The sequence below is a fragment of the Antechinus flavipes genome, chromosome 1, assembly GCF_016432865.1.
Source record: "Antechinus flavipes isolate AdamAnt ecotype Samford, QLD, Australia chromosome 1, AdamAnt_v2, whole genome shotgun sequence".
NCBI classification, from domain to species: Eukaryota; Metazoa; Chordata; class Mammalia; order Dasyuromorphia; family Dasyuridae; genus Antechinus; species Antechinus flavipes.
This window is the reverse complement of record NC_067398.1, coordinates 530,978,639-530,996,536: the sequence shown is the minus strand read 5'-3', so window position 1 is coordinate 530,996,536 and position 17,898 is coordinate 530,978,639. Positions and strand designations below refer to the sequence as shown.

Below are 17,898 nucleotides of genomic sequence, written 5' to 3'. Positions count from 1 at the left end.
TAAGATTTTCCTTAGCAAAGATACTGGAATGGTTTGCCATATCTATCTCTATCTCATTTACAGGTGAGGAATCTGAGATAAATAGGGTTACGTGACTTGTCCAGGGTCACACATTATGTGAGGCCAGATAAGAAATCAGTAAGATGACTCTTCTTTACTCCAGACCTGACACTAATACACACACATACTGTATAAATGAAAGCATGTTAAATTTGAAATGAGGAAACATCAGAGTTTTAATCCTGGCTTGACTCTTACCATAGATAAATCATTTATTGCTTGTTGAGCTTCAAAAATAATACCTGTAATACCTATTCACAGTGATGGGATGGGGTTTAAACTTAAATGTCAGCTATTTTGCCACAGCCATAATCCTGCAAGTCAAATTTCTTACCCTCTCCCTAGTTTGAATGAAAAAAGTATTCTGTGAATAAGAAAAATGACTCTATTTTCAGAATTTCATCCTGGCTCCTTTCCCAGTCACTGACAATAACTCATGCTTAGAGAATGTGAATTTAATCACTAAAAATTATCTGTATAAACATATAGGGCTACTTACTGTCACATTAAGAATATCTTATTTCATCTTCTGGCATTGCCTCTATATAGACTGAATAATCATATATTCATTATTCATTCTGATTAGTCCACGCTATGACAGTAGAACATGAGAAGAGCTCCCATTAGATTGGGCTGAGATGCTTTGGCAAATTTATAGAAGTTAGAGGCAGAAGTCATAGAGGAGAGACAGGAATGTGAGTTGCATTGTGGGAAGGAATGCAAACATTGGTGAGAGCACAAATCTGTGGCAGTATTTGGGTATGAATGATTGATAGTATGCCAGCTTATACTCATGAGTAAATTGTAGAAGAAAGTGTTTAGTTGGCATATGTTTTTTGTCAGCATGCATAATACTTTCACAGTTGGTAAGTTGCTATTGCTTCTCAAATGGAGTCTCTGACTAGTACATAGTTGCGTGATGCCATTAGAAAATCTGATTCTAATCCTTCATGATTAGTTATAATGAGTCGGACTTCAGCTGCGGCAGAAGCAGCAGGTCTCCTGATTCAGAAGTGATAATGTAATGCAATTCAATAGATGAGTATATTACTTGAATTAGGTATAAACTGATTGATATTTCTGCTTATTCTCTGGCAGAAGAAAGAAAGGATCCAGGAAAACTTGGGATCAACATTAAGAATCATTGAGTATTTACATTCAGTTATTAGGGGAAAAAATATTTAGCTTAATTTTCTCAAAAGTCAAATAAATATTAACTATATTATGATTATAACATAATTTCTGGAATAGAAATTAGAGCTTATTGTGTTTCAATTCGCAGGGGTCCTCAAACATTTTAAATAGGGGGTCAGTTCACTGTCCCTCAGACTGGTGGAGGGCCGGACTGTAGTAAAAACAAAACTTTGTTTTGTGGGCCTTTAAAAGAAACTTCATAACCCTGGGTGAGGGGGATAAATGTCCTCAGCTGCTGCATCCGGCCCACGGGCGTTAGTTTAAGGACCCCTGCTTAGAATATGGAAACTTTCCTAGATATGATCTTCATTATGGGGCCAGTGCCATCTGTGCCTACACCTACTAAGTACAAGATCATAAGACCAGCGTTATAGTTTCTTGGTCTTTTCTTTGATGTCTCCTGACAAATATTCACTAAATATAGCTTTCTCTTTTCCCTTTTCAAACTTTGATTACCTGATGCCTAGTAATGTAATATTCTTTTGTCCAAGTTTTTTCTTCCAACTGTTTTATGCTATACTAGATATCATATGTACTATGTGTATTTCTTGACATTAGTCACAACAAATTTTCTATCATCTTCTACACAGATTGTAAATGACCATAGTAACAATCAAGTCTTTGAAGTTTCTTCCCCTATACAAGATATGCTTTCTGTCACATTATATTCTATCCTCACCTCTACCTTTAATTCTTATAGTTAAGCTTCCTTTTTTTACCCCTTTTTACACTTAATTACACTTCTTTAACATCCAAGTCTATTTCCAAGTTATTTCACATATAATTTAAGAAATCACTAAACTTTGCTCTGATGAACTAAGTCATTTGCCTCTTTTCATTTACCATTCACTATCAGTCTCCTGAAGAAGACTTTCTTGAATTAACATCATTGACTGAAACAAGTATCCCATATTTCTCTAAACTGTCAGCAGAAGCTTCCACTCTTGTCTTTATTGTAGCTAGCAATACATATTGCATGTACAATGATTATTATCCTGTCTTGGTCCTTGGCATTTCTCTCATAGATTCTGTATTATTTGAAAGCTACTATCCCCCCATATTCAACTTTAAAGTCCTGGTGGTCAAGAAGTGCCTAACTTTGACAATGTATTTTTCAATCTCTGGTATAGCATCACCACAAATATTGTGAACTACTACATCTCTTGCATTTTCTCTTGCATTTCTTGAATATCCCTAGAATGTGAATTCAAGTTTTATCAGTTTGCCTTGAGAAATTTTTTCCTCTAATTATTTCATTTTTACATCTTTTTCTAAGTTTCCTTTCTTGTCTTCCTGCCATTTGCCAGTGAACAGACTGTTTCCAGATGATTCAGAAATAAAAGCAAGCCATTCCTTTGATCTGATCATTCTAACCATTTGCCTACACACTGTAATAAAAGAATTTTGGCAAGATGAAAATATTGTCAAGTGGTTTAAGATGTCAGTATGCTGAATGAAAAGAACATATAAGTATATGGCAGAACAAAAAATTTTCATCCAGTTAAGAAAAATGTGTGTGATGATAAAGACTATTTTATGTATATATATATAAGAAATCTTTATTAATTTTGTAATACATTTGCTTTTTTTCTTCACTCTATTGAATATTGTGAGGAAATGTCAGAATGACTTATAATGGAAAAAATCAATTGAATCTCAAAGGAATTAATATATTTATTTATTTATAGAATGCTTCTAATTATTGCTATCGGTACTGTAAGGAATTTATAAAGGAACTTGATTATTCCTTCCCTAGGGAGTCTCTTACCTCGTCCTCATATTATTTTAGGTAAATTTATGTTCATATAAATGAAAAAGAGTTTAATTCTCCCAGGAACCATATATAATTTATATACTGAGAAAGTTTCAAATATCCAAAGCCAGCTAGCACCTTTCCTCCCCCCAAGAAGTATATGCTTTTCTTACTTAATGTCATAAAATCTTTGAACTGGAATATACTTTTGAGGTCATGTTTTCAAATTCAGTACAAGAATCTATACTATGCCCGAGAGACCCAGAGCTCACAGAATAAGCCTTTCACATTGAGTCCAAAGATTTTGCCTTTTTAATTTTTACTCATTGTTCCTAATTCTGTTCTCTGAAGTCGTATAGGATATGTGGAACAGGCCAAATCCTTCTAGATGGCATTACTACAGATATTATTGACAAGAGCCATTCTGTTGTCTATATTGTCTGGAAATATTGATGCAGCCCATTCATAAGCTGTAATGCATCCAGGGGAAGTCATACAGGATAGCAAATGTCTGAAAGATCCTGCTATATTAGTTGAAGGAAATGGACATTTAATCTAGCGGAGAGAAAACTAAGGGGAGATTTGATAGCTGCTTTCAAGTTTTTGAAGGGTTATCAGATGGAAGCAACAATAGAGTCTTCTGCTTGGCTCAAGAAATAGAATGAGGAATAGTGGGTAAAAGATTTGGGGAGGCAAATTTGGGTGTGATGTATTTACTTATTGTAAGAAGAAAGTTTTTAATATCCATAAGTTATCCAAAAATGAAACTGACTTCCTCAGGTGACAATTTTACTGAATATATTTAAACAAAGACTAGATGATCATACTTTTATCAGGTATATTGTCAAAGTGTTTCCTATTTAAGCCCAAGGTAATAATAATAACAACAACAACAGTAACATTTGCTTTTGTATAGTACTTTTGGGCATCTATGTAGCACAGTGCACAGAGTGCCAGTCTTAGAGTCATATGAAGACTCACCTTCCTGAGTTCAAATCTGGTCTCAGATACTTACTGTGTGACCCTGAGCAAATCACTTCATTCTGTTTGCCTCAGTTTCCTCAGCTGGAGAAAAAAATGGCAAACCATTCCAGTATCCCTGCCAAGAAAACCTCAAATGGGATCATGGAGATTCAGATACAGCTGAAATGAATATAATGCTTTAAAATTTGCAAAACACTTTACAACCATTAGTTTATTTGATTCTCCCAAAAACCTGGAGAGATAAGTGCTATTATTAGCCTTAATTTATAGATATGAGAACTGAGACTGACAGAGGCCAAATTATATTCCCAAGGTCACACAGATGGCAAGTATCTGAGGCTGGATTTGAACTCATCTCTTCCTGATTTCAGTAAATCTCAATAAACATTTATTGTCTACCATGTGCTAGACCTTGTACAAAGTTGTGGCCTAATGCACTATAAATCACCTTGGCTGCCTAAGAATGAGCTAAGTAACCCTGTGATAGAATCTACTTTATCACTTAATCAAAAGGGTCTGGTAATATTCCCAAATATAGCTGGCTTATTTCTCTCTTTTTTTCAAAGAATAAACAAAGTTATTACACTCTTACAGGAAATCTTCCTCAAATGCTACGATTTCTAGTTCTTTAATCATCCATCTTTCTTCTTCTGAATGTGTTACAGCAAATAGCCAACCTAAAAGTAGTATCTCAAATGTAGCATGAAAATTCATTTCAACAGACATTTATTAAACACCTTGGTCCCTGGGAAGATAGTTGATTCCTTAAATAGAAATAAGAAATTTTGGAGGAAGGGAGGTTTTAGGGAAGAATATAATGAGAGCCATTTTGGATATGTTGACTTTCAGATGATGATAGAACATATGGATAGAAATCTCAAAAGGTGGTTAAAAATAGGATATTAGAGTTCATGTGAGAGGTAATAACAAGAATCCTTTAGAAAATATTCATTTACTTTTATAAGCATTTATCAGCAGAGAACCACAAACCAGTAAGCTAGCTGGCATTTACATTTCACTCCAAGTTTGTAAAGTACTTTGCAAATGCTCCATTTTGATTTGATTATCTCATTTTGATTATTTCATTTAATTATCTCAATAACTCTACCAGATTAGCTGCTATTATTATCCCCATTTTATAGATAAGGAAACTGAGGCACAGAAATGCAAATTTATTTCCTTAGGGTTACACACAAGTAAGAGTCAGAGGCAGGAGTAAGTAAGGTCAGAGTCAGCTTTCCTGATTCTGGGTCCAGTGTTGACCTAGCTGTTTAGCAATCAGTATCTTTGGGGACTGATAATAGGATTCCTTTAACTTGTGTTTCCAAATCTTATTCTACATCATGACAGTAATCTCCTAATCTTCCTAATACTCTACTCTCATCACATCATTCTTTTCTAAATCTTCAATTTGCTCCTGCTTGTATGCAGATTGAAATCATTCTTCTTCTTAATCTGTTTTTTAGATCTTCTGCAATATGATTCAAATCTATTTTTGGTTCCTTATTTAAAGGATAGCCTACTACTTCCCTTTCACATAGTCTAAACGTTGGCCAACTCTATTTTACTGTATGTTTTAGTTCAAAAAGGAATGCACTCACTTTCTTTCTTTCTTTTTATAACTTTTTTTTTTTTTTGGCATTCAAAACCTAACTTAGATTACTTCCTCTTCAAAAAAAAGAAAAAAAGAAAGAAAGAAAAACCTTTCCTGATTTACCTTTCCTTTCCTCCAGAAGATATGCCACAGCCAAAATTAATCTCCTTATCCTCTGACCTATCCTGATACTTTCTTCTCCCATGCACTTGCCTTATTATAATTCATATCAGTCATAGGATGAATGTCAATAGCTAAAAAAAAATTTCAAGGTCAGTCTGATGTTTTATTCATATCACTATTTCCTCTCCTCCATCAGTTTGTAATCTCTTGTAGGTCCAGGACTGACCTTGGCCCCTACCTTGGAACCTTGTACTTAATTGACACAACAAATATTTGGTGAATTGTATCAAATACTATGGATCAGCAGTGTTGATATGCTGCTGCCCAATGGCTAGAATCATCTTTCATGGCAAAAATTTCTGAATTTATAGTAAAGATTCAAGTGGTGCAGTTTTTATTTGCTTTCTCCTTCTCCTCTATCACATTATTCCACTCACCAATCTCTTAGAACTGGCTTTAATCGCCCTGTGCCACCTCAGAATATTTTTCTCTTTGGTTTGATTTTTTTTAATTACTTTCCCCCGCTTTCAAAGCGGGGACCTCATAATGCTTTCTGATAAACTAAAATGATGTTAGGCTCTTATCAAGCCCTACCATCTTCTTCTCTGATGGAAAAAACAGGTTATCTGGAAATGTCCTCAGGCAGGAAGACATAATAGGCTCCATTCTGAGATTCTCTATACTTCTTTAATTCCTAGATTTCAAGTGTCTTTCTTTCTGTGTCCCTCTTAAACCTGTGCATCTATCCCTCCTTCTCTGTTGTCTTGCTGTTCACCTAACACTGAGCAATGAATGGAAATGACATTCTCAGTTTTTCTATCTCTAGCCTAATCCCATGTTTCTTTGCTACTTCACAGAATCAGAATTAAGATTGGAAAACAAAGCACAACCTCTCATTTCACAGTAAAGGTACAAATCCAGCATATTTATTAAAAATCAGGTCATTTTCCTTTAGTTAGGTTGGTACAGTGGATAGAGCACAAGACCTGGAGTCAGGAAGCACTGGGTTCAAATCTAGCCTCAGACATTGACTAGTTGCATGACCCTAAGCATTTATTTTATGAGGATCAAATGAGATAATAATTATAAAAAGTGCTTACCATACTACCTGGAACATGGCAGTCATTATATAAATGCTTATTCTCTTTTCTTTCTCATTATATAAGTGAGATCATTTAATTTCTATAGACATATTTTAGTATTGCTATTGATAGAGCACTGTGATGTAAGAAAGATGACCAGATGTAGAATCAGAAGAATTGGGTTTGTTTGGATATGCCAGAAAGAACATTCATTAGCTCTGTGACCATAAGCAAATCAATGAATCTTTCTGAGCCATATTGTTCCCATTTTAAAAATGGAGATAATATTTTCACTACCTCAATCCACCAGCCCATCAGCAGATATTTAAGTGCCTACTATGTGCTCCTCCATGTGCTCAGAAGTAGGAATACAAAAACCAAATTGAAACAGCCTGTGCTTTCAGGGATTTTGCATTTCCAGGGGAATGAATCTGTATGCATTTACACAATTATATGTGAAATATATACTGAGTAAAAACGAGGTAATTGCAGGAAGGAGGCTGGAGAGATTGTGAACATTCTTATTATGTAGGAGGTGCTGTTTGAACTTAGTTTTTGAAGTAAGCTTGGAATTTTTAAGGACCTAACAAGGAAATGTATTCTGGCATAAGGTGGAATAGCCAGGACAAAGACATGGAGATGGGAAATGAGGTGCTATATGTGATAAACAGCAAAGAATAGTTGCCTGGATCATGGAGTGTCTGATTTATAATTATCCTAGAAAGGTTGAGTTGGAGCAAAGTTGTAAAAGATTGTAAATGGCAAGCAGAGAGGTTTTTATCTGATTCTGGAAGCTACTGTGAGATTGCTGGAGTTTATTGCACAGGAGTGACTTGGGCAGACCTGTACTTTAGAACTATCATGTTGGCTTCTCTGTGAAAGGTGTATTGGAAAAAGGAGACACTTGGGGGAGAAGTGTAAAATGATGATGAATGTTTTTGTTTTTTTTAACACTGAAACTAGGTTTTGAATACAGCCTTGTTGGAATTGTTTCTCTGATGACTTTTATTGAAATTTTAAGAACTGCAGTTTCCTACTAGATCGCACTGCTGCTGGGTTTCTAACAAAGTGAGTTTCTCCTCACTTTGAAAACAGTCCAAATGTTTCCTATGGCTAAGTATTTTAGAGTGCCACAAGAGATAGTTAAGCACCCTTTTAAAACCATACCTTTTAGGTTTTTTGCTAGGTAACCTGGGCTAAATGACTTGTCCAGAGTCACACAGTTTGAGTGTCTAAAGTTGGATTTAAACTCAGATCCTCTTGTCTCAGGCTAGATGGTGCCATGAATTGGGTCTAGATCCTTTATTTAGTTTTATATTATCTTCTCTCTAGAAAATTGTCATAGAAACGCAAGGTTACTTTTAGAGATTAATATATATTATGTTAATATATCATGTATTCATATTAATAATAATGTATTAATATATAATAATAGATATTAATCTCTAAAAGTAACTTTTAGTTTATACATATGCTAATGTAAAGTGAATTTTTAGTGCCCTTTGAACTTTATAGATCATTTACCCTTGTCACATGACAGGTATTCTGGCGCAGTCTAGTGAACACCAGTAAACTTATCTTGTACCTCCATCTCCACAAAGTACTTTTGTGAGATAACAGAATGTTAATTGGGCATTTGGCCAATGCAGGCTAATCTTCAGAGAGAATTGACTAGGAACTAAGATCTTTAGTTGTTTCATGCTCTGAATGTCTCTCAGATAGTAAATAGCTTCTTAGTAATAGCTATGGCTCTGGAGCTCCATCACTTGATCAAAAGTTTCATTTCTTCTGTGTTAGCTGAAAAACTATGCTTTCGTGTGTATACTTAATAAGGATGAATTTCTAAAACTACACATCAGACATTATGAAACAGATCACAGTAGTAATAGCTTAAAAGGCCTCAACTCACTAACCCCACCTCAGAAGACCACAATAACATATCACGCAGTATTAGCCCTCATTTTAAAGGTGTCAAGACTAAGACTTAAAGACATTATATGAACTAAAAGTCACATAACCTGCTAAAAAGCTAAAAAGCAGAGCTAGAATTAACTTGACACCAAGCTCAGTATTCCATCTACTTAACCACCATCATATTTCTCAAAAGGAAATCCTTATCCATGTAGTCCACTCAATAAATAGATGAAATACTGCTAGAGATTTGAACTTTGACTATATTCAGAAAGCCTTTTTTCAAAAACCCTTTGCTCCTGAAAGTACATTGTAGTTAAACACATTGTTTTAATTTTAAATCTAGCATTTTGCATTTGAAAATGTGTTCTTTATATAGATATAGCAAGTTCATAGGATGACTGCATTGAAGTGTTGGTTTTCAAAAGCAAGTATTGTATTTACCATATTGTACTCCATCAAACACTTTGGTCATTGATTTGCTGACTGAGGAAGCTAATTTTTCAGTCTTTTTTTTTCGTGTATCATCATTTATTACCATCTATAGTTAAGTGTTTAGTGTTTCAAGAATGTGTAAAATGGTGACAACGAATAGAATTAGGAGCAGGAAAATAAAAAGTTACCAAAAAAATGGAAACTTCTCTCTGTATCAGGAGTCTTGTGTACTTACCACTTTCCATCAGATAGGACAAAGCTTCTTAAATTGTGGGTTGCAACCCCAAAAAGGGCCAGATAACTAAATGTGAGGGTCACAAAAAATTTGGCAACAGATATTCCTCCAAGATTTAATTCTTTATGTAAAAATTAAAAAGCACATCAATCTCATTAGTATGTAAATTTTCTTTTGTTTTAAATAATTAGTAAAATTATATATGTATATACCAAAGAATTTTTAAAAAGATATTTATTTATGATTTATTATCAATAAATGATTTCTATATCTATTTTATATGCCAATGTTTGATTTATGTATCTATTTTTATAAACCAGTATACCTGGAAATGCATAAAAGTTTCTCGAGCAAAAAGGAGTCATGAATGGAAGAAGTTTAAGAAGACCTGGGATAAGATACTGCATTCAGAGTTAAGAAATTGTTGAAATACTGCTTCAAACACTCACAAGCTGAATTATTCACTTAACCTTTGTACCTCAGTTTCTTCATCTGTGAGAGAAAAAAAAAGAGGATGAACTTAATGGCCTCTAAAAATCTTTTATTACTTTAAATTTATAAAATTGATAAGCATGGTTTGTCTTAGATCCATTTGAGTGATATATCAATATTTCTGACTATGTCCATACCTTGCTTAGGTTGTATAAAGTTAAAACCAATACCATTAGTCTTCTTTTATTTAGCTCTATGAAGCACATTTAATTGTCTTTATATAGTTTTAAGATTTGAAGAGCGCTATCCTCAGAACTCTGTGAAGTTATTGACATAAATATTGATATCTCTACTTTACAGAGATATACAATTCTTCACATATGATTATTCTGCTAGTAAGTGACTGAAGATGGATAATTTGATGATTTACAACAAAAGAGAAAAATCTTAGTAGAAAGTAAAGAGTATATGTGAAGCTCATTTCCTGACATCATATATCCCACCACCACTCCAAAAAGCCCCAAGATCTTTGTCAATTACTATAACAAAAAGACTTAACAAATACACTCAAACATTTTGTACACATATTAGATGATCCATATTAGTGTTTTTCCTTATTTCTTTTCTTTATTCCTTTTTTATTTTTTTCCTTCTCTCTTATTTCCTCCTGCCTGTGAACTGAAATATCTACAACTCATCTACCTTTTTCTACCTTGCTAGTCATCATTTAGCTCAGTGGATAGAGTACTGGGCCTGGAGTCAGGAGGACCTCCAAATCTGGCCTTGGATGCTCATTAGCAGAATGACTATGGGCAAGTATTTACCTTAATCCACAGGAGGAAGAACTGGTAAATCATTCCAATATCTTTGCCAAGAAAACCTTATATCTTTGGGGTCCAAAAAATCAGACTGAACAATAAGAACAACAGAGATCACTCACAGGATGGAAATCGTAGAGGTCTTCAGGCATCTGTAATCCCTATGTATAAATGAATATCAATCTATAGAAGTATATCTAAATATCTGCTTTATGAACATTTTTAAAGTAGTATCTTTTGGAGAAGCTGCTACTATGGAAGAGCATTTCATTTGGTATTGCAAAACTTTTATCTGTGTGACTTTGAATGAATAATAACCTTTCTAACTTTCACCTTCTTCATTTTTAAATCAGGAGGTCGGACTAGATGTCCTCTATGATTTTGCAGAAGAAAGTATACTGGTTATCACACAAAATAAAGTATAAATGAGTTTTGAGCTTCACTTCATGAGGGTAAAAGATTATAGCCATTAAATCAAATATCTCAAGATATAATTTTCTATTACAGGATGCTGAAATGAATGTGGGACAAACAGAAAATAAGAAAACCACTATAACTGAAGAACTTCCTCAGGAAACCCCCGAAGACAATGATGTGTTTGGTACGTACTCCAAGACATGAAAATGGAGGTTGCATTTTGAATATATGCATATCATAAGTGTACATTTGCATATACTCTCATTTATTATGTATTTTAAAATGCCTGATAATATTATGTATAGAGTACTATGTATACCCAAAGAAAGACAAAACTATATTTATCAAGATAATTTAGTGAACTTGGAGGGATTTATTTGTTTTGTTTTGATTTTTGTGGTAGTTGTAATTCTGTTTTTCTGAACATGATTGTCTATAGTATAGGGATTTGTTGGTTATTGAGAAAAAACTAATAGTTCCCATAAAAATGAGGAAATGAAGAAATGAAAACACCAAAGAGTGTTTTGTTTCATTTTTGTTAACTTTAACTTTTCCTTATGAAAAAAAAAAAAAAATCAGAAGCAATTTAACAGGTAAATTATTTTCCCTCTACAGTAAAAAAAAAAAAAAAAATTGTGTAGTTCTTAAAACCTAAAACATTTAGATGTTATCAGAATAATGAGTGAATGGAAATAGGTTACAGGCTAAAGTAACTAAAGTCTCCTTTTCTTTAACCAAATTCAGTCTAATTTTTTGAATATCTACATATTACCTTCCTGTTGGGCAAATACCCTATAAGTCCTTGTTCCTCTCCTTCTTTCTCGTTATTTGTTTATTAAAATTATTCTTTTGTACTAAATTTCTTACCAGTCCAGATTAAGATGGGAAGCTCCTAGGATCCCTTCTTTCTCTATTTACTCTTTTATTTCCCTCCTCCCTGCCCATCTTTCCTTTCCTTGGAGAAGATTTTTGTTCAATTTTTCATTATTTTAAGACCCCTGTGAAAATAAACACTAACCCCAAACTCAAAACTAGATTGAAATGTAGATGACTAATAGAAATCAGATAGTGAGTATAAAACACAGTACAAACATGTATGATTTTTATTTGCTCTTTATTGATATCCATAATAATAATTCTGAAAACAATTTGCTGTGTATAGATTTATGTCCTTTTACTCTAGAAGAAGTGAATTTAATGGAAAAAGAACTAAAGTTGAGGAGAGCTTTGGCTTCAGATCCCATATCCAAAATATACTAGTTGTGATTAGGGAAGGACCTTTCTGAGCTTAAGTTTTCTCAGCTGTAAAATTGGAATAATAATGAGTACTGTATCCACCTTACTTTGTTATAAAGATCAAATGAGATAATGGGAATAAAATATTCTGCAAGCCTTTAAGAGCTATAGAAATGTCGGCTGTTATTAATGATATGAGGAAGGAGAGCTGAAGGAAGGAGAAAAGTCTGGAAGTTATTACAGTATTTGGTAAGGAACAACAGGTTCAAATCACATTTTGTGAACTGAATGGAATTTTTACAGACTTTATGAACTTTAAAATCAACTCTATTTATGATTTAAGTTCTCTAGATTTTTTTCCTCAATATTTATCTATCCAACGGCTTAGAGATGAACTTTTATGATATTTCCGTAAGTTATAAATAAGAAACAGCAAAGGGTAGATACAGCTCATTCAGTTTTATACATTATGAGCAAAAGTGATTTTATAACTTTAGCCAATCTCTCATCGTTCAAGGAAATTCATTCTTACCTTTGATTGAATATTGACTTTTGACAGTTAGAAGGTATGAGGATTGTTTCAGAACACATTGCCTGAAACATAGTAGGTGCTTAATGAATGTTTATTGACTATTGACAATCTGTCTGAAAGAATTGATGGGAAGCATAGATTCTGTTCTAATGACTGACTTTTCATTCATTTAGATAAATGAAATAGTGCTTAATAAGCCTCCAAACAGTTGTTAACTTTTCTGGGATGAAAATTCAACACACAGGATCTCACAGAAGCAAATAGGTGGTACAATGAATAGAATACTGAATTTGAAATCAGTAAGACATGACTTCAAGTCTTTTCCGAAATATTCACTAGTTGTGAGGCCTTAAGATCCTCATTTCTAAAAAGGGGAAAAAAGAATAATAATAAGCACCTACTTCATAAGGTTGCTGTGAAAATCAAATGAGAGATAGCCATAGGGCTTGTTCTTTGCAAACTTTAAAACACTATAAATGCTTGAGATTGGCTATTATCATCCTTATCAGAATATTTAAATGAACTTCAAAATTGGGGACCCAGTGTATTTAAGACACATTACTTCTTCAGGGCAAACAATACCAGAAGCTTACTTCTACCATTTCTTTTACTGTTGCAGATTCTTGGGAAGCACAGCCAATTGAAATGCTCTTTAAATTAGCCCCTTCTAAACAGCATTTTTCCCCTTCCCCAGTAACCCTTTTTGTAGATCTACCTGACTTATACATAATTGAGTATGACTTAGAACAGAAGAAAACCTTGTAGGAACTCTGCATTTCATGTGACAGGATATAACCTCTCTATCATGGAATGGCACCACATTCTTCCCAGATATTCAGTTTACTAACATTGGAGTCCTTTTTTAATCTACCCATTAGGGAAAAAGGGAATAAACTCATCTATCAAACTCATACTATACACTTGGCACAGTGCTGAGAACTTTACAGAATAGGCAAGTAATTCATTTCATTATTTGTAGATAGATATAGATATTTATTGACATGTTAATATCTATATCTCTGTAGCTTTACTTAGAGATACAGATATGTATGTTTTATGTATATGTATACACACATACACATATATATCTGACTTAGTCCTCACAAGAACTTTGGAATAGAGATGTCATTATTATTCCCATCTTACAGTTGAGAATAATGAGACAGGTAGCAGTTCAGTGAACACTTAACCAGAATTTCACAGTTTGTAGGAAATCTTAGTTCAACTGTCTCATTTTGAGATGATGAAACTCAAATTTGAAATGAATACCTAAGTAGCAAGTAACAGAGCTGTCCTGGGATTCAGAGAAAGAACCTCTGATTCCAAATTCAGTTTTTTTGTCCATTATACTCTACATCTCTGCGCAGCTAGGTGATACAATGGATGGAGTACTAGGCTTGCAGTCAACCTCTGACACTTATTAGCTGTGTGACCTTGTTTCCCTGTGAACCTATTCTCACTTAACTTCTGTGTCCTTTAATCTACTAGAAAGAGAAATGTATTTTAGATAAGAAAATCCCATGGACAGTACAATCCAAGGGGTTACAAAGAATCAGACAAGACTGAACAAGAAACAGTTCCACTTTCAAAAGGAAAAATGTACATACCCTTAGAATGAAATAGTAATAATTATTCTTATATATTTGTCATGGATCTATAAATATCAAAACCAGAAAATACTCTACTGTATAAGTGAAAGGTAGAGAAAAGTTGGCAATCAGGTGAAATATATAAAATGTTAACCAAAGGAATTAGTGAAAATTAGCTTCATAGGATGCTGAAATACATAATGAATATCTGAATTCAAAATATGCAGCCAAACCAAGAAACCTTCCTATGTGACTTTCTGATAGCCAATACAATTCAATTGATGACAATTTATTTTTAATTCTCTTTTACATTTTTTGTATTTCTAACCATTTTAAAATCACTTATATATCTTTAAATATGCTCTTTCTGACATATAACCCACCCATCCCCCTCCCAAAAAAAATTACTGCATTTACACCACGATATTGTTTTAAACTATTAGAGCAAGAGGAAAAAAAAAAAACTGACTACTCCAAGGAGCCTTGGGTAACATTGTTTTGTTTTGTTTTGTTTTGTTTTGTTTTTACCAAACTTTGTAGAACTGTGTTGTTTTGCTATAACTGGTTACATTGTTTAACAAACCCAAATCCTTGCAACTTGTAAAGCAGTTTATAATATAAGACTCTGATTCTAAAGGGGGGAAAGTGTCCCCATACTTTCAGACTTGTAATATAAATGCAAACTTTTTTATATTTTGTGTTTTATTTCAACTCTTTTATTTCCTCAGTGTTCTATAGTCATTTTAATCACCTAAAGAAAAGCTAAGAGGTGAATCGATGAGCTCTATTTGGTGACCCTCACCACCTTTAACTTGCCTAATCTTTCATTCCCCATCTCTAAAATGAAAGGAGTGAAGTTCCTCTCAAAAGCTCCTTTCAGAACTAAAATTCTAAAATTCTATGATTCTAAGTAATGCTAACTTACGGTACTATCTGATTACTCTTAAAATCACATTTCTAGGAATGTCAGAGTATCCAACAGGGGGCATCACTAGTCTCTTCAATACATCAAGAAAACTTGCTTAAAGTAGTTAGCAACTTTTCTTTCAAAGCTGAGAACTGAAAGAATGTATTGTTTTGTGTCTCACATACTATTTACCAGTGTTCCCATTTAGATTCATATAAGAAGCATCTTTGTAATTCTGGTATGATGGTAAGAACATATAAGAATTAGGGAATCTAGGTTTAAATCTTGCTCTTCATGTTTTCTACCTGTGTGACTTAAGGCAGTTTCTTCATCTAAAAATATGGAATTTGCACAAGATAATCTTCTGAGATCTCTTCCAGTTCTCTCTAAACCGATATGCCAGTGCTCTCCATAAATCATTCATGTATTCTTCAAGGGCAAAAGTACAATTAGAGGAATTATAGAATTTTTTATCATTGCATTATTCTGGAACAATGGGAATGCAATTATTTATATTCTTTTAGTGTAACTTTTTGTATTTTAAGACAATTTTGGTTGAAACTGATTGGGGACAAATTTATCGTATTAATGATAAGCTTCATTCTCCTGTTACACAAGATACTGAAATATTCTGGTTTATTGGGTTGCTCACACACTGAGCTGGAAGAAAGAGAAAAGATATAAACTTTCACAACAAACGGTAATACCTTCTGTGCAATAGAAGAAACATACAAAAATATTTTTATTATTTATCATTTAATTAGTGCTTTAAAGAATCTCTATGAAACAGATAAGAATAACTTTGTATTTTTTTAAGTACAGCTTTCTTTTTAAAAAAAAAATACTATATATGTACGCAGTCACTATAAGGGATGGTAATTCTAAATCCATTAAGATGGTGCTATTCAGTAGACAAGACATGACATCCTTGTCTACTCCCTAAATCCTAGTCCACACTGTATATGGAATGCAGGACTAATAGAGACACTCAGAAATTCCTACCACACACATACATGTGTACACTCTATGCACCATGATGATGATCAAAGATGTGGAGACAAATGCAGAAACACAGTCATTAAGTACCCTTCAAACTTCAGCTGGTCCATTACCAGAAATCAATCCCTACCTTTCTGCCTTAAAGCTCTTTCTCACTGCAACATCCATTGCAACTTAACAGATGCTGTTTTCACCTACTTTTCTGTCTTCCCCCTGCACTGACTAAAAAATAAATTTGGAATGATATTAATGTTTCTTTTATAGTTTATTCTAAAATATCTAAATATTGTGGCATTCTAGACTCAACTTTCTGAAGAGCCAGGGACTGATTCCTTCATAACCAAGTTTCAGGTGTTTAGCAAATCATTTTCAGAAGTTACAAATATTTCACTCAGATATAAATTGAGGATAAATTAAAGGGCACTGAGTTATGGAATATATGTTCTAATGGACCTTGCCATTTCTCCATAACTAAAGCTTGAAAGTTAAATGTGAGTCAATAGCCCTATTACTATAACAGCAAACAAGACAATGAAATGTCTAGATTTAATTCTCTAATGATCATATAATCATGTCTTTCTAAAGAATTATGTTTTGATGATCAGTTTCTTTCAAAACAGATGATGAAATATATTCTCCTATGTTGGATAATATAGGAGACTACAGAAGCAAAATGTCAGACATGGACACTTTGCCTATTGATCTTATAAAGTTATTTGTTTTTGTTTTTGACTGTTCAATGAGGGTTGGAAAGTTATTATATCAGGAAATAGCTAAAATAAAACAAAATACACACAAAATTTTTTCAAAAAGTTTTATGCCTGATTTGGATCTGAAATCAGGGAGGAGGAAGAGGATAATAGTGTATAGAGAACAGCATAGAAGTTTTATAGAAATAAAGGCAAATGGTCTAACTTGAACCTGAGAATCTAGGTTAAAAATCCAATTGTTACTGATTCCAAAGTAAGATTTAATAATATCAGCTTCACAAGGTATATACATATAAATATACGTAGAAAAATGCATGTGATCTTTTTTATAAAGAACTTACACAAAAGCAAACTTGAACCATCTTGTACATTTATTTTCTTGTGGAATCATTCCCAAAATTATAGTGGGAATTGATAGGTTAATATAGATAGATACTCATATAAAGCCAAATCTAATGCACAAAATAAGTTAAACTATATCTAGAATAAAATTCTCAAGTTAATTTAATAAAAACAGTTAACCGCCCATGTTCTCTAGATCATCAAAAAATATCAGATTTTTTTTTTACTAGGAATTACATTTCATATAAATACTGCCAAGACATTATAATATCAGAAACTGGGAGGAAAACAAAACTGTCACTGTCTTAGATTATAAAATGTAGTACATTTAATTTAATTTGTATCTAAAATCTGAATAGCTGATGTCTGAGAATCATAAAATCCCTTTTCCTTTTATCATTAATTTGAGCATTAAGGAGATACATTTAAATTCATCACTCAAAGGATTAACTAGCCATACTGTGTTATGAAGAGGGGTTCAGAGTTGACAATTCTCTAAGTGATCAGACAACATTGTTACCTCTGGGTCCCAGTAACTATGAGCA

The 17,898-nt window shown here is 33.2% G+C and overlaps 1 protein-coding gene across 6 annotated transcripts in view; it reads left to right on the top strand.

Annotated features, from left to right (window-relative positions):
* MBP (myelin basic protein) overlaps positions 1-17,898 on the top strand; it is a 205,306-nt gene that overhangs the window by 98,043 nt on the left and 89,365 nt on the right. For all 6 annotated transcript variants that reach the window (XR_007949367.1, XM_051970547.1, XM_051970546.1 and 3 more), the window contains exon 3: positions 11,129-11,222. Coding sequence is in view for 5 of the 6 variants with exons in the window: in XM_051970547.1 (XP_051826507.1) it covers positions 11,129-11,222 (94 nt within the window). In the remaining variant the exon portion in view is untranslated. The remainder of the gene's footprint in view (positions 1-11,128; positions 11,223-17,898) is intronic.